The sequence below is a fragment of the Notechis scutatus genome, chromosome 15, assembly GCF_049901735.1.
Source record: "Notechis scutatus isolate UNSWTSFEM ecotype Mainland chromosome 15, rNotScu1.2, whole genome shotgun sequence".
In the NCBI taxonomy this organism is placed as follows: Eukaryota; Metazoa; Chordata; class Lepidosauria; order Squamata; family Elapidae; genus Notechis; species Notechis scutatus.
In genome coordinates, this window is record NC_142023.1 from 8000643 (window position 1) to 8023564 (window position 22922).

The 22922-nt window shown below is 43.3% G+C and overlaps 1 protein-coding gene across 1 annotated transcript in view; it reads right to left on the minus strand.

Annotated features, from left to right (window-relative positions):
* Positions 1-591: 591 nt before the first annotated feature.
* FIBCD1 (fibrinogen C domain containing 1) overlaps positions 592-22922 on the minus strand; it is a 41155-nt gene continuing 18824 nt past the window's right edge. The window contains exons 3-7 of the mRNA XM_087944302.1: positions 19507-19666; positions 18233-18369; positions 4250-4346; positions 3231-3410; positions 592-1029 (exon numbers count right to left, since the gene is read on the minus strand). Coding sequence (XP_087800428.1) covers positions 770-1029; positions 3231-3410; positions 4250-4346; positions 18233-18369; positions 19507-19666 — 834 coding nt within the window. The 3' untranslated portion in view covers positions 592-769. The remainder of the gene's footprint in view (positions 1030-3230; positions 3411-4249; positions 4347-18232; positions 18370-19506; positions 19667-22922) is intronic.

A 22922-nucleotide genomic window follows, 5' to 3' on the forward strand; every position in this document is an offset into this window, starting at 1 on the left:
CCTGGGTCATCACATTTTGGCTGGATTCTCTTGGTTGATTCACCAAAATGGAAAATACATTTTTCTCATCGTTGGCCCAGTACTAAACTAGCTTTCTAGCACCAACAACATTTCTATATTCAGTACCGTTGAGGACACTAAACCAATTTCCATCCAATGATAAATTTACCTTCTATCTCCATCCATGCAATTTGTTTCCTACCCCATTATAGCTTTCACCCTGAGCATCTCCTAAACTGTGACTCATTCTTTTTACCAGTTAAATCCTTGCTTCCTTTTTGAGCAGCCTTCCTTGGAGCTCACCTTGGCTGAATAATTAATGTGTGGCTCTCCGTAAAAATAATTAGGGCATTTTTTTAAAAAAATGGAGGTCCTTGGGAAGAAGCTCTTGAACCAAGGCTAACTTCTCAAAAGAGCAAAGGCCCTCTCTTAAAATAACATCTTGAATTGGTAGGGGAGGCATAGGATTAGACCCATCAAGAGTGAAGTGAGGAGATATGGGGTTTTTCCCCCCACAGGTCTGTCCTTTCGAGTGTAGAGAAGAAAACAGATTTACAAGAATGCTTGTCTGGCATCAAAGAGAGGTCTACGATGAATGTCTTCTCCAAAACTCCGTTGAGCACACAAAGAGAACATTTTGACACTGTCAAGTGTAAGAGGTGGCAAGGGAATGTCTCAGCTTCTGTGTTCCTCCTGACCCAGGGGAAAAAACAAACAAACCACAGGGTAAGATGAGGAAGGAAGAAAGGAAGAACACGGAGGGCTTCAGCTATTTTTCATCTCTGACTGGCCGGATCTTCATTTCGGTGAATTTGAGCGAATATTGCCAACCTGTCCAGGAAGACCACTCGATTCCGTCTGCATAGGAGCTGTGGTGGCCCTTGAGGTATTGACCGTTCAGGTTGGACGTGTGGCAGTTGCGATACCACCAAGCACCATGGTAGAAGGCAGCGCAGTTGTTCTCTGAGTGGTCATTGTCCAGGTCTTTGGTGGTGAACCTCATGCCGTTGTGTTTCAAGAAAGAATCGCCTAGAAGGGGAGAAAGCAGATTATAAGTTGGCAAGATAAGTCAGAATGAAGTTTCATGGGACTGTAGAAGAAGCTACTGAGGACATTCTCCCTCAGTGAGGAGGTCTCCAACCTCACCTTGGAGGAACATCCACCATGGAGACCCATCAACCCCTTGTGAGACCTGGTTCCATCATCAAATTACAATTTATGCTAGAACGTTACATTCCACCATTCCACAAGATTCGTTCTGAGTGACGTTGAATCCCTTCACATATCCCGTCTTGGGAAGGAGCCATAATTCCATCCCATCATGGAAACTTGGAAGGGAACACTGGGGGTCATCTAGTCTACCTTCTGTTGAAGGCTGAACAGATGGCAACCCAACCATCTTCTGAGAAAGAACCCAGCTGCATCCAAAGAATAGAATACAGAATAACAGAGTTGGAAGGGATCTCGGAGGTCTTCTAGTCCAACCCCCTGTTCAACTGGGAGAACCTATATCCATCCTGGACAAATGGCTGTCCGGTCTCTTCTTGGAAACCTCCAGGGATGAAGGTCCCAAAGGTGCTTTTCCTTTGCTCATCCAAGAAGCTTCTTCTGGCTTCAGAGAATCTCCAGAGACACCATTGACGGAGCATCCATAACTTCTGAAGGCAACCCCATCCACTGTCAGGAAATTTCTCCTGAATTCAAGGTTGCGGGATTCCAATAAAAAAAAATATATCCCAGGAAATAATTCCAGGGAAGGAAAGACCACCACTTCCTTCACTGGAGCTTTGGAGGACACCAATGGGACAACGGGAGTCCCACCAATCACCTCATGTTCAACCTCCCAACTTCAAGGAATCCAGATGGTGAGTTCTTGACTTGGGGAAGCTTTTTTCCCCCCCTCCAATGGGAGTCTTTTACAAGCTACCAATCTGTCAGACGGAAGCTGAAGGAAGGGGACAATATCAAACTACGCGTTAGATTATTCTCTGTCTTAACAGTCTTAATAGTCTGCTCGGGCACGGGGTTGAGCTAGAGGACCTCTCCAGGGTCCTTTTCCAACTCGGTCATTCTGTTATTCTGTAAAAAAACAGGTTTAGGGAAGACTTAAGGGAGTGAGCAGAATTGTGAGCCGAGGAATGGTTGGCTGGTTGGATTCCATAAGGGCAGCGGAGATAAAAAAAAACAACCTGTTGCGTTTTGCCCTATCAGAAAACCAGAAATGCTTATTTCCACATCAGCCCACTGACGGATGGCTTCCAAACACACATTTGCAAAGTGGATATTCCGTCTGAAGCATTCTTTACCTTGGAATGAAATATTGATTTCTGACATGAAATTTACATTTCTGAATGGGTGTTTGAAGTGGAAATTTGCTACTGTGGCAGGCCAGTTTCCTTTCAAAATTCTAAACAGGGAGAAACCGGTTTTTTTCCCCCCCTTCCTTTCTTCCATCGAAATGATAATGTGAAAAAAATTACAAAAACAACTTCTGGGCAATTATTAAAACATATACAGGTAGTCCTCCACTTATAACTTTGTGTTTAGTTTGAAGTTACAACGGTAGTGAAACAAGTAACTGCCAGCCTAGTATCATCCTTCGTGCTCTCGGAACTCGATGTTTTCATTGTCCATGTTTCATGACCCAACTAGGTAACAGCATCAGTTCTAGAGGGAGTGAAGTGTGTGAGGGGAGGAGGAGGATTATTGTGTGGGGTCTTGGGTGCTCTCTGAGTTCGTTTAGTTTTCTTCAAGACATTTCATGACCCAACTGGGTAACAGCATCAGTGCTACGTTTTGTCCATCAAACTGAAAGCCCATGATTTTGGGTACTTCAGTCTTAGTGTATTTGATTAGGTTGGGTGTATTGCATCCTAGTGCTGTCATGAAATCTTTACTAGCACTGATGACGTTACCTAGCTGGGTGAAGAAATGTCTGCAAGGAAACAACTGAACTACTAAACTCAGAGAGCACCAATGACCCCACAGTCGTCGTCTTCTTCTTCTTCTTCCTCCTCCTCCTCCTCCTCCTCCTCCTCCTCCTCCTCCTCCTCCTCCTCCCTCCCTCCCTCCCTCCCTCCCTCCCTCCCTCCCTCCCTCCACTCTCTTCTAGCACTGATGACATTACCTAGCTGGGGTAATGAAATGTCTGCCAGAAAACAACCAAGCTCAGAGAGCATCAAGGATCCCATAAAAAAGAAGAAAGGTACATCTTTAGAAAGGAGACCCACCTGCTGTTCCAGAATAGTCAGTGACAGTGATGGGGTAGCCATCTTCCTCCGGGTCCACGGAGAAGAGGCCGACGGCAAAAGTCCCGTAATGGGCATAGGCTGTGCCGTTATCAAAATCTTCCAGGTCGATGCGCAATTCATAGGTTCCTTGCGTGCTCAGAGCATGTATTCGCTTCAGACCTTGTCCAGAAAAGAGGAAGAAAATCATCAGCTTTCCGTTTCTCCTCCTCCCCTTCCTGGCCGTGGGTAGCAAGGACTCCTGCCTTGAGCAGAGGGTTAGACTAAAAGACCTCTAGGGTCCCTCCCAGCCCAGGTTGGATGTTTACATGAATTTGAGGCTGGGAGTCTTGCAGCTATAATTGAAGCAAAATAGACATTCCTGCTCCTAGTCAAACGGGTGGCAAGGTTCTTTTGGACCATTATTGGCTGCTTGTTGGCTTATCAAGGATTGGCGTTATCTTATATGTATATTATTTGTATCTCAGTGAACTCAAATACTCCTTTCTCTTCCTATTTTCCCCACAACCCTGCAAGGTGGACTGGGCTGAGAGTGAACGAGCCCCAGCTGGGTTTCAGGCTTAAGGAGGGACTACAACTCCCAGTCTCCTGTAGATTGGCCCAAAGCCACCGAACTGGCTTTCATGACTAAAGTGGGGCTAGAACTCACTGTCTCCTAGTAATTGGCTCAAAGCCATCCATCTGAATTTAAGACCTACGGTGGGACTACAACTCATCATCTCCTGCCTATTGGTCCAAAACCAACCAGCTGGCTTTGGTATCTAAGGTGGGACTAGAACTCTCTTGTCTCCTGGTGATCCATTCACTCAGCTGGCTTTCTTACCTAAGGTGGGACTAGAATTCATGTCTCCTGGCAATTGGTCCAAAATCACCCAGGTGTCTTTCATGCCTAAGGTGGAACTAGAACTCACCTTCTCCTCATGCTTGGCTCAAAAGTCACCTAGCCAGCTCTAGGGACTAGAATTCCCTGTCCCATATTCCCCAGCCATGGACATACATACCCAGCCAGTGTTCTCCCGTCAGTTTTCCAAATCCATCTTTGTAAGCTTCCCAGCCGCGGAAGAAATTCACGGAGCCGTCCTCGCGCCTCTGAAAAACCTGGAGAGGCACAAGTCGCCAACGCAGTTTTAAGAAAGAGTGGGCGCAACCCCCCCAAAACACACACACACAAAAACCAACCCCTCCAAAATACAAAACTCAGCTTGCTGATGGCCGAGCCCCTGTTGCTTTCATCCCCCTGGTTCTTGCTTTTGATCCATCGCGCTGCCTTTGAAGAGAGCTGCTTATTCGACTTTGAGTACAAAATGTGCATTAATTATAGAGGGCTGGAAATTGGCTAATTAGACCGGAGTGGTTCGGCATTGGGGAAGTCCACACATGCTGCCTGTCAGGATTAATGGGCGGTTGAGGTTGTGTGAAAAAGCTTCCCATCGGTCAGACGGGGAGGAAAGGACAGTCCAATTTGCCGCTTTCTGCTTTAAGACAGGCTGTCCAGAAACCCAGGGTTGGTTTCGGCCAACGATCGTTCCTCTAGCAAATGGAAAAAAAATTGCCAGGGAAGGAACAGCTGCCGACTTGCATCCCCTCTCCCTTATGCGGCTATTCCTCGACTTGTAACCGTTCGTTTAGCGACTGTGTTTTACTTTATTTTATTTTTAATTTTTTAAAAAATACTTTATTAAAGTTCAAAATATTAAAAAGTTTACAAAGAACAAAACGTTAAAAAGCTTTACAAAAGTTTCTGTAATAGAAATTACACTGACAACTTTCAATATCGTTTTCTTGGCAGTACACTAAGTACCATATATACACATGGAATTTGGCAGTTTTTTTTCCCACGTTAACTGTATGAATTCACAGTTCTTAATTAACGTTAACAAACAAAGCTGTATCATCTTTATAGGTCACTAATTCAAGTAAAAACAGAAGAAAGGAAAAGAAACAAAAACAAAAGAGAAAAAAGAATATCATATTGACACACACACATATACATCCCTCCATCCTTCCAACCATTTATCCAACCATTCATCCCTCCATCCATCCATCCATCCAACCAACCATCCCTCCCTCCATCCACCCACCCATCCTTCCATCCTTCCATTCCTCCACCCATCCATCCAACCATTCATCCTCCATCCCTCCACCCACCCACCCATTCCTCCACCCATCCATCCACCCATCCATCCTTCCATTCCTCCACCCATCCATCCAATCATTCATCCCTCCCTCCCTCCATCCATCCATCCATCCATCCACCCATCCATCCTTCCATTCCTCCACCCATCCATCCAACCATTCATCCCTCCATCCCTCCACCCACCCACCCATTCTCTACCCATCCATCCACCCATCCATCCTTCCATTCCTCCACCCATCCATCCAACCATTCATCCCTCCATCCCTCCACCCACCCACCCATTCCTCCACCCATCCATCCACCCATCCATCCTTCCATTCCTCCACCCATCCATCCAACCATTCATCCCTCCATCCATCCATCCACCCACCCACCCATTCCTCCATCCATCCATCCCTCTGTCCACCCACACACCCATCCATCCACCCATTGTCTATCCATCTACCCATCTAAGTAAGAGCTGTGCAATTTCCAGAGATGTCGACAATAATGTGAGTAACCCTCTCCTCTTTAGAGAGTGACCGGCAACAAGGTGGATGGACTCCCATCCACTAGTGATGGGAGAGCCATTGGAAGATCTGAAGGACCAGATTAGAGACCAATCATCACGGAGAATATTTCATCTATGGGGTTGCTGAAGGTCAACCCTCATTTGATGAAGATATATCAATCGATCATTCTCTACCTGTGAATCAAAGTCAGCCTTCTTAGCCTTCTTAGCCATCACAGGTAGCTCAGATTCTCAGCAAAGGATCCCCAAACCTGGGAAATTCTAGCAACTCAGCTGCCTGCAGGTATTCAAGCCAGAGAAGACATTTTGAACGATTCATTTTCTGCGGAGACTCTCAAATTAGCCCAGGGAGAAATGTCTTCCTTTGATGAAAGGTTAATTTATTGACTGGGATAAGGAAAATGCCATTGAGGTCTGGCCGCTCGCTATAATTAAGCCCTCACCCCTGGATTTAATCGCTCTGAACTTAGCTTGGGTTCACTTTAATTGGAAAGGAACTTGGGAAGATGCTTTGAGGGACCTCCAGATGCTCATTTCAGGAGCTTTTCCACTTTCCCCAAAATCATATGCCACATGGAGGTGCTTTCCTTTGATTCAGTGATTACAGGTAGCCCTTAACTTACAACCACTTGTTTAGTGACCGTTTGAAGTTAGAACAGCACTGGGGGAAAAAAATCCTTATGGCTGTTTTTCACACTTATGACTGTTGCAGAACAGTTAGAAGAATTAATGAGTGGAGCAACTTGCCTCCAGAAGTTGTGAATGCTTCAATGCTGGAGGTTTTTAAGAAGATATTGGAAAGCCATTTTTTCTGGAATGGTCTAGGGCAGTGGTCGCCAACCGGTGGGCCGTGGCCCACTGGTGATCCATGAGAAAATTTTGGTGGGCCGCAGAGAAATCTCACCCCCAGTGCACTCCCCCAAGGCAATTAATCCAGGCTGTGCAGAAGCACAAGGCTGCGCCGCCCACATGGCCCGCGGGAACCTCCCCGCCCACTCACTCCTTACCAGGCAAACTTGCCTGCTAAATTGCTATTTTTCCTTTTTCTGACCATCACCTGTTCTGCTCTGCCAGGAGATTTAGATTAGCTAGGAAGCAGGAAATGGCTGGATTTCTTGCTTTCTAGTTAGTCTTTAGATCTTCGGTTCTGCTTTTAAGCACAGCCGAACCTCCCTTAGGACTGAAGGTTCTGTTATTCAGTGCAGACTCCACAGCAAGCAAATTTCATGTGACAGACTGTGCTAGCTGATGGCAGATAGATAGATCACTGAATGATTCTGTGAGCAACTCAATGTGCCTGCCTGCTTTGCCTGATCTTGGGTAAAAGTTGCTCTCTTTTTTAATAAAAAATTCAATATTTATATAAATATTTATAATATTTGCCCAGCCACTCACATGACCACCAAGCCACACCCACAAATTAGGTCATGCCCACAGCACCAGTTAGTGGTCCCAGGGATTTAAAATTATGAGTATGGTGGTCCCTGAGGTCTAAAAGGTTGGTGACCCCTGGACTAGGGTCTCTTGCTCAAGCAGGGGTTGGATTAGAGGACCTCCAAGGTCCCTTCGTATTCTGTTATTCTATTCTATTCTGTTCCTTCCCATCCCATTGTATTACTAATTAATTGGGTAATCTGGTACGTTAATATCCTGAAAAACATTAATCTCTCTTGAGTTGCACAAAGCAAATTCTCTGCTTTTTTTAAAAATCTGCAGTGGACTTTCTGGCAATTTCATGCTGCATAAATTATTTGTGATTAGGTTATTGCAAAAAAAAGCCCCCCTCCGATATACTACAATGACTTTATTGAGGCAGACAAAATGTGACTTTTCTCCATATTACTTCTCTTTGAAGTTTGGGTCGTCTAGTGAAGGGAGGCACTGGTCTCCCAATTTGCAGCTCAATGGCAAAAACTTCCCTCTTTTTATTTTCCCAGCCCCTTTTTATTTTTTGCATTATGTATTCCTTTTGCATGACTATTATTATTATACACAAAAAATGACAGTGTACACAGCAACTTCAATTTGTAAGTCCCAATACTTTGTGATATTTTTCTTGCTGCGTGTCTACAATTCGTGCATCACCAGGTATTGCAATTTCAGTGAACCAACCCTTTTTCTTTTCAACTATTGTTATGTCAGGTGTGTTGTGGGCCAAATGCCTGTCCGTCTGAATTCTGAAGTCCCACAAGATCTTGACTTTTTCATTCTCCAGAACCTTCTCAACCTGATGTTCCCAGTAGTTGTTACTATACTCAAATCCAAACTTTTGCCACAGTTTCCAGTGAATGATTTTAGCAACTCAATTATGGCGTTCTAAGTAGTCAGTTTGTGAAATTTTGCTGCATTATTATTATTATTACTATTATTATTATTAATTTTTTTTTTTTGCATTATTGGGCACAGTAGAATTCCTTTTAGGAATGAATCAAGGAGACCCAACTGAGCTGCCAAACAATAATAATAATAATTTTTTTAAAAATAAAGCATCGCTGGGTAACAATTAAGAAAGGTCTAATTAAAAAAAAAAATAGCTGGGAAAAACTTGAAAGGGCGAAAAAGGAGAGCACAACCCAGGAACACAGTGGGCACCGGATTGCATGCTGAAGAGCATCGTTGTCCCTTTTGCAGCAGAGATTTTATTTTTTATTTGTCTAAAATTAGACAACAATGAGCCCAGGCACAAGGGGGACAACATTTTACCTGTCTCATTTCCTGAAAAATTCCACATGAGGGAACTCCTCTCAATTACTGAGTTTTCTCCCGACAGCAATAGGATTCTAAACTTCTTGCAAAAATTGGAGCATTCTGATATTTTAGAACAGAGAATAATAGAGTTGGAGGGGACCTCAGAGATCTTCTAGCCCAACCCCCCTGCTCAAGTAGGAGACCCTATACAACTTCAGATAAACGATTGTCCAGTTTCTTTTTGAAAACCTCCAGTGATGGAGCACCCACAATTTCTGGATGGCATTTTGGGAATTTTAAGAAACTTTAAGACAGCAGGTTGGCTGGGGAATTCTGGGGGATCGAAGCCCATCCATCTTAAAGCCTGCTGATTGGAGAATTCTGGGAGTTGAAGTCCGCCCATCTGAAAGCTTGCAACTCTTTGCTATTCAGGAATGGCCTTTTAACAGCCAGTGGGAGTGTGAAAATAAGTGTTATTCTCTGCTAGTGCCAGTCAGTAAATCTGCTAAAAGCTAAAGCATCGAGATTTGTGCTTGTATCTCTAAGGCAGTGGTTTTATTTGCCCAATTATGCAAGAAATGTCAGCTCACACAACTGAAGTTTAAGAAAACTGAAGAGAACTTCCTTCCAGTTTCAGAAAATGAACCAGCATTAGTCTGTAGGTTTGTTAAAGGTTTTTTTTTTTTTTAAAGAACCATGGTTTCAAAAGCAGGTAAAATTTAGCAGGTCTTGGTGGTAAAGGTAAAACAAAAGAGCTTAAGCAATTATCTTAGATCAAGTATTCATTTATAACTGATCTATTTGTTAAATCCCAAGAGGGCGAAAATTTAGCCCAGGTCTGAGATGCTGACAAGGCAAAAAAAAAGAAAAAAATGCTATTCCTGGTAAAATAACTCAATTGTGGGAAGTGAAACGATAATCAATTTTCTGTGTATCAGATCTGTTAGCCTTTCCCTGAAGATTTCAGCTTAGAAACCCAGATCGAATGTCCAGGAAAAAACAAAAAACAAAATACAATATAGAAGATATAGAAGTGGCATAGCTTTGACTGCGGGAACGATGTTGTATAGTCCTTTTTAAAAGTGTTTCTTCTATCTTTTCTCCTTCTTTGGTTGAGTTAAAAAGTTTGGACGCGAGCTAAATCTTCATTTCAAAGCAACAGTTTTGAAATTACCTTACAGGTCGTCCTTGTCTTTCAACCGTATTTTTTTTTAAGAGACCATCCAAAGTTACAATGTCAAGTGACTTATAACCTCTTTTCACACTTACAACTGTTGGCATCATCCCCGTGGTCACGTGGTCAAAATTCAGACGCTGACAATTAGAACAACTAACCAGTGGAACAACTTGCTTCCAGAAGTTCTGGGTGCTTCAACACTGGAGGTTTTTAAGAAGAGATGGACAGTCATTTTGTCTGACATGTTATCAGGTCTCCTGCTTGAGCAAGGGGTTGGACTAGAAGACCTCCAAGGTCCCTTCCAACTCTGTTATTCTGTTAAGATTCAAAGGCAGAAAGATGAGTAGCCAAGATTAAAGCTAGCCACATTTTTGAAGGCAACTGTTCGGCTTTCACGGCTAAACATGGTTAAGTGTAGTTGCAAATCTAGTCAACAAGACATTGTTAGGTTGAGCCTGTTTCCATATCGATAGGTGAATTAAGTACCATCAAATCATGACTGACTCTTAGCAACCAGACAGAGGGAAAGGCAGTTTCCATCCTGCTAATAGAATATTGGCTGATCGTGCTAAGATGTCAGCGCATTCTAAGGATCAGAAAATAATCGTGATTATTTGAAATGCTAATTAGCAAGGCTGCTGTGATTGTCCTTGGTGATAAGATGAGTAAAGCATTTGTGCCTTTCACAACAAAGATGAGAAGTAACGCAAAGGCATTTGAAGGGTGTTTGTGGGCCCAGTGATGAATTATTTGAGGATTCTCACTGTGACATCTGGATAGCATTCTGCCAAGGGAAGCAGTCATCAAGGAAAAAGCAAGCAACTCATCGACTGACAATTCAGATGTAGGGATGGAAACAAGGAGATGGATATTTGCAAAAAGAAATGTGGGTTAAATACGCTCTCAAAGCAAGATGGAGATGACTCTTGGAGAGCTTCAAGTTGCCAAGATGGACCCGCCAGCTTTCTTCTCAAGGTTTATCTCAAGGAGAAACACTCCTTGATATGATTACTAGGAATGACTTGAGAAGCACTCTTCCAATATCTAAAGAAGGACCAGGGAAGGCATAATAACAGTGCTGCAAAATCTGAGGGGCTGCCACAAGGAAGATGGCTGCCACAGAGAGGAGAAGTGGGGTCAAGCTATTTTCTAAAGCACCTGAAGGCCAGACGAGGAACAAATGGATGGAAACTGAACAAAGAGAGATTCAATCTGGAAATAAGTAGAAACTTTCTGACAGTGAGAATAATCAACCCATGGAACAAAAGTTGCCTTCGGAAGTTGTGGGAGCTCCATTGCTGGAAAAGAAGAGACTGTACTGCCCGTCTGTCAGACATAGTGTAGGGTCTTCTTTGGCGGGGGTTGGACTAGATGACCTACAGGGTCCCTTCCAACTCTGTTAATCTAATCAAAGCCCCAGAAGGCAGGACAAGAAGCAACGGATGGAAACTGAGAATCTCCATAGACTTTTGATGTCTCAACTCATTCCTGGGGTCTCTGGAAATTAAGTCTCATTTTCTACTTCTCTTGAGAAGGTCACTTTCTCAGTGCTTGCTGAAAAGCCTACGATTGTCCCATATATATTTTTTTCTCAAGGGGAAAAATAAACCATATTTGTCTCACAACAGAAGCCCAGAAAAATTTCCCTTAAGCTTTGACCAAATCCAGATGATTCATATAAGGCATCAATTTGTAGAAAGGTTTGAGTGGTTTCCCCTCCTGGGGCAGAAAAAAATTAAAATGCTGCTTCTTACATTTTCTCTGAAATTTAGTTATAGGTGACTGGCATTTCCCCGTAAAATGAAACAGTAAGGTGAACTTAAAATCGAACCGATCATTTGAAGAAAACACAGGGAAGCTGGCTCATTTGTTTCACCAATGTTGAGCCTCTGATCTTGAAGAGTCTCTTTTCCCTTTAGAAAAACGAAATAAATTCTCACCATCATTTTGTTTTCCTCACAAACAAAAAGACCTTTTAAAAAAAAAAAAAAAAATTGAAGTTAAGCCCTACACTGGCTGGAGACCATACGGTAAAAGCGAGACAGGGCTGGTGGAACAGAAGGGGACTGAGCATAAAATGTAACCAAAATGTGATTTATTTAAACTAATTAATGCAGGGAATACAATCGCTCCCTCTTTGGCCTGATAAAAATTACGGTTCTCTGCTTAGGTTTGGAAACGTGCCTTTGAGGCCCGTACCCGTGGCTTTTGTTGACCTTGAATCCTGTGTACTTGCCCTGAATAATTTCAAAGGGGCTTTTGGCATACAGCTCTGATCAGAGGCGTAGAACTGATAAATTTTCTCTCTTTGCAGCAGCCGCGCCTGAAAAAATGGGATAATGTTATTAAGGTGAGATTAAAGAGAGATGGAACGTGAGAAAGACCGTGGGTGAGAAGGGGAAGAGATGCTGCCTAAGGCATAAAAGTTGGAGGGAGCTGACAGATGAATAATGAGGATTGGGTAAGAAAAGTTAGAAAGGACTTCTAACTACTGCCTAACCTATCAGGCAGTAAAAAGAGAAGGTGGGCGCTTTGTTTTTTCAGACTTGCAAGAGGTTAAGGCATCAAAGTAGAATCGGGAAGGTTGTGAGTTCTAGTCCTACCTGAGGTATGAAATCTATTTGGGTGACTTTGGGTCCATCATCAGGAAACGGTGAATTCTAGTCCAGCCTTGGTCATAAAAGACAAATGGGTGACTTTGGGCCAATAAACAGGAGACAGAGAGTTGTAGTCCTGTCTTGGTCATGAAAACCCAGACTTTGGGTGAATCGCCAGGAGACTGGGAGTTCTAGTCCCACCTTAGCTATGAAAGCCACCTTGGTGTCTTTGGGCCAGTCACTCTCCCTCAGTCCAATCCACCTCAAAGGGTGGGTTTTGGTGGGGAAAATAGGAGGGTGTGTTGGATACGTTCATCACCCTTAACTTTAACTTTATTAATTATATAAAAATAATAAAGGTGGGATAGACATAAATAAATACATTGAAAGGCCACCTTAACAGATTTTTTGTTATCCAGTCATTCTTCTCTTTGTTAAGTTAAGTGCACCTAGAACCTTTAACTGTTCTTCATAGGAATTTTGCCCTTCTGGTCTCTTAATCATCTTGGTTGCTCTTCTCTGCACTCTTTCTCGCATCTTTTTTGTATCGTGGTGACCAGAACAGGTTGGAGTCTTTCAAATGTGGCCTCCCCAGTGCAGGATAGAGTAATATGAGCCATGGTGGTACAGTGGTTAGAGCACAGTACTGCAGGCCACTTCTGTTGACTGCTGACTGCCTGCAATTTGGCAGTTCGAATCTCACCAGGCTCAAGGTTGACTCAGCCTTCCATCCTTCCTTCCAAGGTGGGTCAAATGAGGACCCAGATTGTTGGGGGCGATAGGCTGACTCTGTAAACCGCTTAGAGAGGGCTGTAAAGCACTGTGAAGCAGTATATAAGTCTAAGGGCTATTGCTATATTGGTCCACTTATGAATTCAAGAAAGCAAGCTGGCGGCTTATTATGAGCTTGCTGACTGCAGGGTCTCTTTGAGTTGGAGAAATTCAGTGACCTCATGCGAGAGAATTTATAGGAGCCATTTAACCCAACTCACAATTCCCAAAAGACTTTCAGAATTTGCTGAAAGGGATGAGGTAAAGTTGGAAGAAACACACAGCCTGTTTATATCCACATCTGCTTCGGGCAGCTCATATTGTGGGGTAGGGATTTAAAAAAAGAAAAAAAAAAGAAAAGAGAAATGGTGTCTTTCAAAAATTTGTAATGAGAGCTGGGAGAAGGAAATGCTGATTAGAGAACAGATAAACACTCAGCATTATAATGGGTGGAGACAGAGACTCAAAATGTCCCCTCTCTAATTTCTCAGGCTGTAGTAGAAATGGTGGGAGATTGGTCCTTTCAGACATGTAAAATTCTATTAATGTCGCTTTAGAATAAAGTTGAATTAGCATATCTGTCATGTTTCCTGCTTGGTCTACCTGGAAAGGCTGTCATCAGGAACAAGATTATTCTGCTAGAGTTCCTTATCCTGCCATCGACGTTTTGCACAGATTAATCATTTTTTTATCGTAATCCCTTCCTGAGTGTTGTCTGGCCCCATTTAACCTGGTTTGCTCTATTTCCCCCCCCTTTTTTTTCTGTGGCTCTGGATAATACGTGAATCATCCACAAACCGAAGGGCCGAAGTGGTGTTTCTGCAACCCTACTCATTGGCCAATTTGCAGGGAAATGTCAAGCAAAGGGTGTAAATGATTTAATTTGACAATCTGCTGCAAATTTGTACCCGGAGGCTTTGGTTGCTGCACCACGTAGCCAATGTGTTGATTGAAAAAATAATAATAATAACAATAACCATGGCTGCAGGGGAAATGAAATGAATGAGGTTCCATATTTCTCTGTTCTGCCTGTGACTAACAAGCTAGGATTTGGACTTCAGAACAGATTGTCCTGGTGGGGGTTTTGCTCTTGATCAATATTTGTAATCAAGAGGAGAATTGTCTAGAACAGAGCTGGAGGGAAAATGGTCCTTTTTGTGTAAAAGTTCCCCACCATGGAAGGAAAAAAATAACAAAGCCAGAGGGAGTCTCCCTTGATGATTGGTGAGAGGTATGTCTAATCTAATGAAGAGAAGGACTAGGGGTGACATGAAAGCAGTCTTCCAACATTTGAGGGGCTGACACAGAGAGGAGGGTCAACCTATTTTCCCAAGGACCTGGGGGCAGTGTAGGAAATGACCAGGCTGAGCCCGAAGGAGGGGTCAAAAGCATCATAAGTCCTGGGTCCATCCACACCCGCAAGAGATCAAAGTCTAGTCCATTTTGAACACCCTTCTTATCTCCCGCTCATTTCTCTTGACCGTTAGTTGGTCAGATTCTTGTAGAGCGCTTAATCTTACAGTAAGTCCTTATACTCATTTGAACTGCCTGCATCTCCTGATTTCTCCGGCGTTTGACTGGCAAGTCAAGAAGGACAGATGGGTGGATGGAGAGATGGAGAGAACGGATAGAAGTAATACAGATGGAAGCTTATCAAAGAGAGATCCAACCTAGAAATTTCCTGACAGAACAATTAATCAGTGGAACGGGTGCCTCCAGAAGTTGCAGATGCTCCATCGATGGACATTCTCAAGAAGCGGTTGGGCAGACATTTGTCTGGAATCCTTGAACAGAAGGTTGGACTAGAAGACTTCCAAGATCCCTTCCAACCCTATTGTTCTATGTTCTATGTATAAAGGAGAATATTTGCAGCTCACGGTTGAAATGAGGGCTCCTTGGTGCTCTCTGAGTAGTTTACCTGCAGATGTTTCACTACCCAAAGTAGATAAAATCACCAGCAGTGCTGAAGTTATCAAGTTTGGGTAATGAAATGTCTGCAAGCAAGTTCAGAAAGCACCAAGGACTCCACAATCATCTCTTCCTCCTTCTCCTCCTCTCCACACACCCCACTCCCTTCTAGTACTGATGATGTTACCTAGCTGGGTAATGAAATGTCTGCAAGAACACAAGCAAGTTCAGAGAGATTATTCCCTACTTCAGACAACACCATGTCTGAAGAACTTCAAAAACTCGAAGAATTCTGTTACCCACTGGAAAAAATAAAACTTCCCGAGGTAAATTGAAACGCGAACCAGTAGGAAAAGCTGCAAGATTTATTTAGCCGCATGCATAAAGTATTGATACATCCATCATATAATTTATTTCCACTTTCTTTATAAAAACCGAGCTGCTCCCAAGGGTGGGAAGGTGGGTGGGTGGCAGCTCAGGAGAAAACGTTTCCCTTTCCAAAGGCCGTACGAAGGCTACATTCATGCCCACAAACTTGTCAGAAAAGATTAATTAACAAATTAGGACGGTGTTGGGATGCTGCCGAGGAAAAATGGTCGTGTGTTTTTAAAATCAATCCCTCCCTTCGCACAACCCAATTTTCATTTAAGTATAATTGTGTGAAGGGGAAAAGAAATTAAAAGTGTGGGTAGAAAGGAATTTTGGCGAAGTGACATGACCAGGTAACTAGAGGCAGGTATGTGTGTCTCAAAACTGCCTTCGGATCACACTTTTTTGTAAAAAAAAGAAAAAATAGAGGTAAAAGAACTGGAAAGCCGGTAATTTACACCTGTATACATTTGTGACTTCTTCTTCTTTTTTTTTTTCTCTTTAAGTAGATTTATTTAAACAAAAGTGGTGGGAAATTCATGGGGATCCCAAAGAATAAGTACTGTACAACTCTGCAACTGTTGACTTTTTTTCCCACCACCCCAAAAAAAAGAACAGAGAAAAACGCAATCAGTTTTTTTCAAGTCAGTTTTGGCTCACGAAAACTGCATAGAGAAGAACCAGGCAGGGTTTCCTTGGCAAGATTGCGGAAAATAGTAATAGCATCTGTTATTTTCAAAACAAAGCTTGTTACTCTAGTTCGAAGTCGTCCTCCACCCCCCGGCCAATATTTTCCCATTCAAATAACTAAACAAGCAGGAGCCTCTTAGATTTACACAACATTAATAAGGAGGAATCGTTTGTGAAAGATAGCTTTAACTGCTGCTGATAGAGGAAGAGGAAGGGAGGAAGGAAGGAGAGTGTAGTGTGAAGATGTAAGAGAAAGGAAGGAAGGAAGGAAGGAAGGAAGGAAGGAAGGAAGGAAGGAAGGAAGGAAGGAAGGAAGGAAGGAAGGAAGGAAGTTGGTTTTATGATCCTCAAATTCCAACCAACAACTTTAGGGTGAGATTTCTTTCCAGGAAAAAAAATGAAATAGTGACATCCAGCTGACTCAGAATCCAGCAAGTCAAAAGGTTGATGGGATGGATGTAACCAAAGAGACATCAATTGACTTCTAACCCCTTCATCCAGCTCTAAATCCAGACAGTCCAACAGGGCATAAGAAACTAATCTGTATTTTGTTTCTTGACTTTAAGTCTTGCTCAGGCTGGGATCAAACAAAGGAAGCCAACTGAGAAGGTTAGCAGCAAACTCTGGGGCTGAGACAGCATTTAAACCTTATTTATTATTATTCTTATTAAATTATTATTAAATTATTAAATTATTATTATTCTCATCAAGCTTGACAACTTTACGATGTGTGGACCTGCTCCCAGAATTCCTCAGCCAGCAAGGGAATTCTGGGAGTTGAAGTCCACATATCTTAAAAGTTGCCAAGTTTGCAAACTTCGGATCTAAACTGTTCTTTAGAAAGCACTTAACATTCTAAGCTAAAACAAACTGAGACTCATTATGCTGATTATAGTGTATCAATTCAACTGTACCCACCAAGCATCTAACTCTGCTGGCATATCAAACAACCACTTTCTCTAGACTGCAAATGGTCCATGCAGCCACGTCTATTAATAATAAAGTTGACATTATTGCAATCTTTCACATTTACACTTGTATAGATTTATTTCCCATCTGCTGTTCTCTGGAAATTAGTTTATTTTACACCCACATGATGAAGCCAATCCTTGTTGTTTTCTTTTTAGGAACGCTACTCCCTACCCCACCCCCCAAAAAATTATTATCAAATGTGGTCATGGTAGCAATTACCATTCCTTTTCTAACATTGTGATGGACTTTGGGAAGTGGGTAAAAAAGGAGATTTAATTCTCCCAAGGGTGCAAAAAGGTTGGATGTCTGGCAGAAGGAAGGGAGAAGGGAAGGGAAGGGAAAGGAGAAATGGGATGGAGAAGAAGGAAGGGAAGGGTGGGTGGGTGGGTGGAGGAAAGAAGAAAGGGTTTGGAGGAAGGGAGAAAGGGAGAAGCAGAAGAAAGAGAAAAAAGAAAGAAAAAAAATGGCAGAAGAAAGAAAAGAAAGAAGGAAGGGAAAAGGGGGAGGGAGTGGGAGGGAGATAGGAAGGAAGGAAGGAAGGAAGGAAGGAAGGAAGGAAGGAAGGAAGGAAGGAAGGAAAGGGGAGGGAGGAAGGAAGGAAGAAAGGGAGGAAGGAAGGAAGGAAGGAAGGAAGGAAGGAAGGAAGGAAGGAAGGAAAGAAGGAAGGGAAGAAAAGAAAGAAAGAAAGAAAAGAAAGAATGGAAGGAAGGAAGAAGAAAAAGAAGAAAGGAAGAAAAAGAAAGAAAGAGAAAGGATGGAGGAGGGAAAAAGAAAAAAAGAATGAGAAAGAAAGAAAAAGATGGCAGGAGAAAAAAAGGGAGGGAGGGAGGGAGGGAGGGAGGGTGGGAGGGAAGGAAGGAAGGAAGGAAGGAAGGAAGGAAGGAAGGAAGGAAGGAAGGAAGGAAGGAAGGAAGGAAAAAAGGGTAAAGGGAGGCACCCAACCCCCCATCCCTTTACTTGCTTTCCAAGATGACACCAAGCCCAAATTTCCTTGCCCCTCCCTCGAGAAAGAACCCTCTCCCTTCCCCGATTCCCTTCTGAGAGCCCACCCAGCCTTCTCCCCCCTTGCTTCTCCTCAGTTTGGTGCCCACCTTGAGTGGCTTTAGCTCCGAGAAGGGAGGAAGAAATGAAGAGACCCACCCAGAGCAGCGACGCCCCCCTTACCGTCCATCCTCCACCATCGGTGGTCATGTCGCAGTAAACCTGGAACCCCTCGGCATAGTGGGTGGGGAAGATGGAGAAGACCCCGTCCCCCTGTTGTCCACCAACGTAGACATCCAAACAATCCCGAGGCTTTGAGCCTGTTGAGAAGAATGAGGCAGGCAGGAAGGTCAATTAATACCCTGATTAGAGTTTTTTTTGTTGGGGGGGGGGTTTTTCCCTTCTCTCTGCTAATTGTTTCTCCTTAAACTGCCTTTTCTTCTCCTGGTTTCTAAATCCAGGATGAACTTCGAAGGGTCAATTTGCGGGACACATTAAGTTTCAGGTGGATGGCTCAGAATTGAAGGAGGACACAGAAAGAGATTTTTCCCTTGGCTTTGCCAAAACCACACGCACACAAAAAAACCCATGTATTTCGGTCCTCTTGGCAAATGACGGGAAGGTGGGAGGGTTCGGTTTCCCTTCACAAAGGAGACTGTCCACCTCAGGTTTCAGGAGAAGACATTCACTGAGGTGTACGCCAAGAGTCAGCCCGGATGTGATTTCAAGCGAAATGGATTCTGAAAACGAGAATAATGGGCCTGTTTTTAAGACGAGGGACGTGTTTCTGATGGAGGAGAATATTTGTAGCTCAGGGTGGAACTATGGGGTGCTCTCTGAGCTTGGGTCTCTTGCAGACGTTTCACAACCCAACTAGGGAACATCATCAGTGCTAGAAGGAGTGAGGTCTTTGGAGAGAGGAGGAGGAGGAGGAGATGGTGGGGTCCTTGGTGCTCTCTGATCTTGCTTGTTTTCTTGCAGACGTTTCACGACCCAACTAGGGAACATCATCAATGCTAGAAGGAGTGAGGTCTTTGGAGAGAGGAGGAGGAGGAGGAGAAAGAGGAGGAGAAAGAGGAGATTGTGGGATCCTTGGTGCTCTCTGAGCTTGGTGGTTTTCTTAGAGACATTTCATGACCCAACTAGGGAACATCATCAGTGCTAGAAAGGAGTGGGCTTTGTGGAGGAGAAGAGAAAAGGGAAAGAAGAGGAGGAGGAGGCAGTGAAGGAGGAAGAGGAGGAGGAGGAGTTTCACAGGGAAGCCAGATTCCCTTAACAACCAGGTGACTCTCTTCACCACCGGTAAGGATTCGCTTAACGACTGTGTCAAGAAAGATCCTAGGCGGTGAAAACTCCCTTAGCAACCGTCTGGCTAGCGATGGACATTTGGGGCAAGTCGAGGACGGGGCCTGTACCGCTGGGCTCAAGAAGGAAAAGAGGGGGATTATTTGACCCACCATTCGGGCATCCTTTGGGCCGCGTGGTCCGGGATGGGATCCGTTGAAGGTCCGCCTTCATGCGTGGTCGGGCGAGGCTGCGGTCCCTCTGCAGAGTCTCCAGGATGTCGCTGACGGAGCTCACCAGCCTCGCTATGTTGGTCTGGCTTTCGGAAAGCAGCTGCACATTAAAAAAAAAAAAAAATCTATCTGTATAAAAGCAAAATGCCACTCATGCATCATCACAAAATCTCCAGAACCATAAAGCTTACAAACTTGAAATTTGGCCCATATGTTCCTCTTGGCTTCTAGGTGCTCACTAAGGAAGGATTGTTCCAAATGATCCTCAGAGCATTTAGAGTATTTATTATTATTATTATTATTATTATTATTATTATTATTATTATTATTATTATTATTACGCTCTGATGCTAAGGAGTTCTACTCCCCCTCCCCACCTGGAAAGAAATCTTTTCCAAATGCAAAACACAAGCAGAGGAGAGGAGTTTCAGTTTCAGAGCACCAAGCAGCTTTAGTACAGAACAGTTGAGCTAAGCCATGCCCAAGCTCCTTGCTGTCTCCTCCTTGCTCACTCAGCAAATACTCTTTCAGTTTCCAAACAGCCCTCAACTCTCTCACACACTGACCGGACGCTAGCTAGAAGAATACCAATGGATGCTGGTAGGCAGAATTTTTTCCCCTTATTTTCTTCCCCCAAAACTACATAGTTTCATAGCGAAGCATGGGTATCGAGCTAGCAAATAAACAAATAAACAAATAAACAAACAAACAAACAAAGAAACAAAGAAACAAACAAACAAACATTTATTCTCTTTCCCGGCCTTTCACTTACCCCTTCCTTCTTTTTTCTTCCTTCTTTTTTTTGAAAGACCCTGTGTTTGTACCTAGTCCTCGAATTACGACCACAACGGAGCCCAAAACGTCTGGGGCTGAGCAAGCAACAGCTGCTTAAGTGTCTTCTTCTGGCCCATTTTATGTCCTTCCTTGCCAGCGTCGTTAAGGGAAACCACTGGGGTTGTTAAGTGAGTAGCACGGTTGTTAAGGGAATTTGACTTTCCCCCTTGACTTGGCTGGTTGGGAGGTTGCAAAGGGGGGGAGGGGTCCCTGCAACTGTCATAAGTACGAGTCAGTCGCCAAGCATCTGAATTTGGATCACATGACCGCAGGGATTCCGTAGCAGTGTGAAAAGCGGTGATAATAAGTCGCTTTTTTTCAGTGCTGCTGCAATTTCGAACGGTCAGTAAATGAACTTTTGTAAGTTGAGGACTGCTTGCAATGAATTTTTGCAAGAGAATTCCGTTTACTAATTATAAGGCCATTCATTTCTTTCACCAGGCCAAAATTTTAAAAAAAGGATTTATCAACCTAAGTGGGGACCATACATGCTTTTTATTACAGTGGGAAGAAAATCCAAATATGATAAATAATGATTTTGATTTTTCCTCCCCAGTTTATCTGAAAGCTCAAACGTCTCGCCTTCGCTCAAAAAATTGCTGGTTTCTTCCCCACAACTTAAATAAAATAAAATAAAATACAGCTCATTTCCATCTATGTCTTAATTTGGTCGATGTATTGATCCGACCTTTGGATTAAACTTTTGATTCTTAAAGCAGATGCTTTTTATAGTTCAATCATCAAATACAAGCAATATTTCTTATTCCACAGCCCTGCCGGCTAGGAAACCAGGATGCTCTCGACATGTCAAGTACGACAGCCAGATATTTATCACAATTTTGGTGAATCACACTTGCCAATAGTATACAGGCCCTGCCATTGATTCTAGCCTCTTTTTGCAAAAAGATAAATGATTTTGATTTCTGCGCAGAAAAGCTTTAAAAGAGCAGCAGTCAGAAAGTTGCTGGAGAACATTTTAGCCTGAACAAAACTGGATGCAGTACTCTTTTTAAGTGTGAAAAATATTTATATTTTGTCTTTCAGGGACCAATGAAAATTTCCCCAAATATATATTGAGCAATTGCAAGGGAAATCTAAGTGGCTGAATATTCCAGATTGCTTTTAACATTTGAGCCCAAATGTTGGCTTACGTTTGTGCCCCCCGCCCCCACAAAAAAGTAATAAATAAATAAATTCAGATTGAAGTTGTAGATGCCCAGAGACAGGTGTAACTGTCATATATACAGGCAGCCATTGGCTTATAACCATTCATTTAGTGACGATTCAAAAAAAAGTGATTTGTGGCTGTTTTTCCACACTTATGATGGTTGCAGCCTCCCCCGTGGTCACGAGATCAAAATTCAGAGGCTTGGCCACTGGTTCCCCTTTTGCGACCTTTGACAAGCAAAGTCATTGGGGAATCTGGATGTATTTTTTTCTCTCTCTCTATTTCGGAGAGAAATTTGAAGCCATCACCCAACCCATTTCTCCAGCCGCAAATTTTGCATCTTTGAAAGACCGCTGAGGCCCATATTTCTTTTATCTTTCTCTCCTAGACTTCGCCTCCCATTTCTAAAGAAAATGTTGCGTGCAGTTAAGGAGAAAAGAAATTGTTGTGGGAAACAAAGCTTGGTTATATATCAGAAAGAGAGAGAGAGAGAGAGAGAAAAACCATCTCGGCTGCCCTGTTGGGTCTTGTGCCTGCTGTTTTCAAAAATTACCCAATTTCCAGTGCAAAGAAGACCGTGCGAGCCAAGATCGTGCAATTCTGTAATAGCCACGAGGTGATGTAGCTTTGAAAAATTGGCACGCAAGAAAAACTTGAGATTCAACATCAAGCCAGATTTGCAAACGGCCTCACAAAAGTTAAAAAAGAAAGCAAGAAACACCCCCTCCTCCTCATTATGTACACACCGCAGCCATGCTCTCAAAAAAAGCGAGCTTACAATTGCAAGAAGCAAAAGTAGGCACTTTGCATTTCATTTGAATTTTTAAAAATCTGCAATTCAGAATAAGAGTATTGCCCTTGTAAAACGAGCGACTCGGTAAAAGATTTATTGGCACTTTAAAATTGCATCTGGTATCGAATCTGGGCTGGAAGAGTTGCCATAAAATGGGAACCTCTCCCAAATATCTTGGGCTGGAACTGAGATTGTTTGAAGAAAGCTGCTATTCCAGATTTGATGAATAAGTTGTCTGCCACATCTATTTATCTCCACCCCCTGCCTTTTATTCCCCAGAACTAGGGTGGGGCTTCGTTAGCAGTGGTGGCTCTTCCGTCCCAAGGACCGGCCCATAGATTTCCACTGCTCTCCTCTCCTCTGTGCATCCAAGCATCAGGCACTGGACCCAGCTGTTCCTCCTCTTCCTCATCAGCCACCTCCAGACCTGGGGGCTGTTGACTCTTCATCTGAGGGCTGATGGAGCCCAGGCTCTGCCTCTGCCTCTTTCTTTCTCTCTCTCTCTGCCAGCTCCATTCCCTCTTCCCCCTCGGAGCTCCCAGGTACACCTGGATTCTGGTC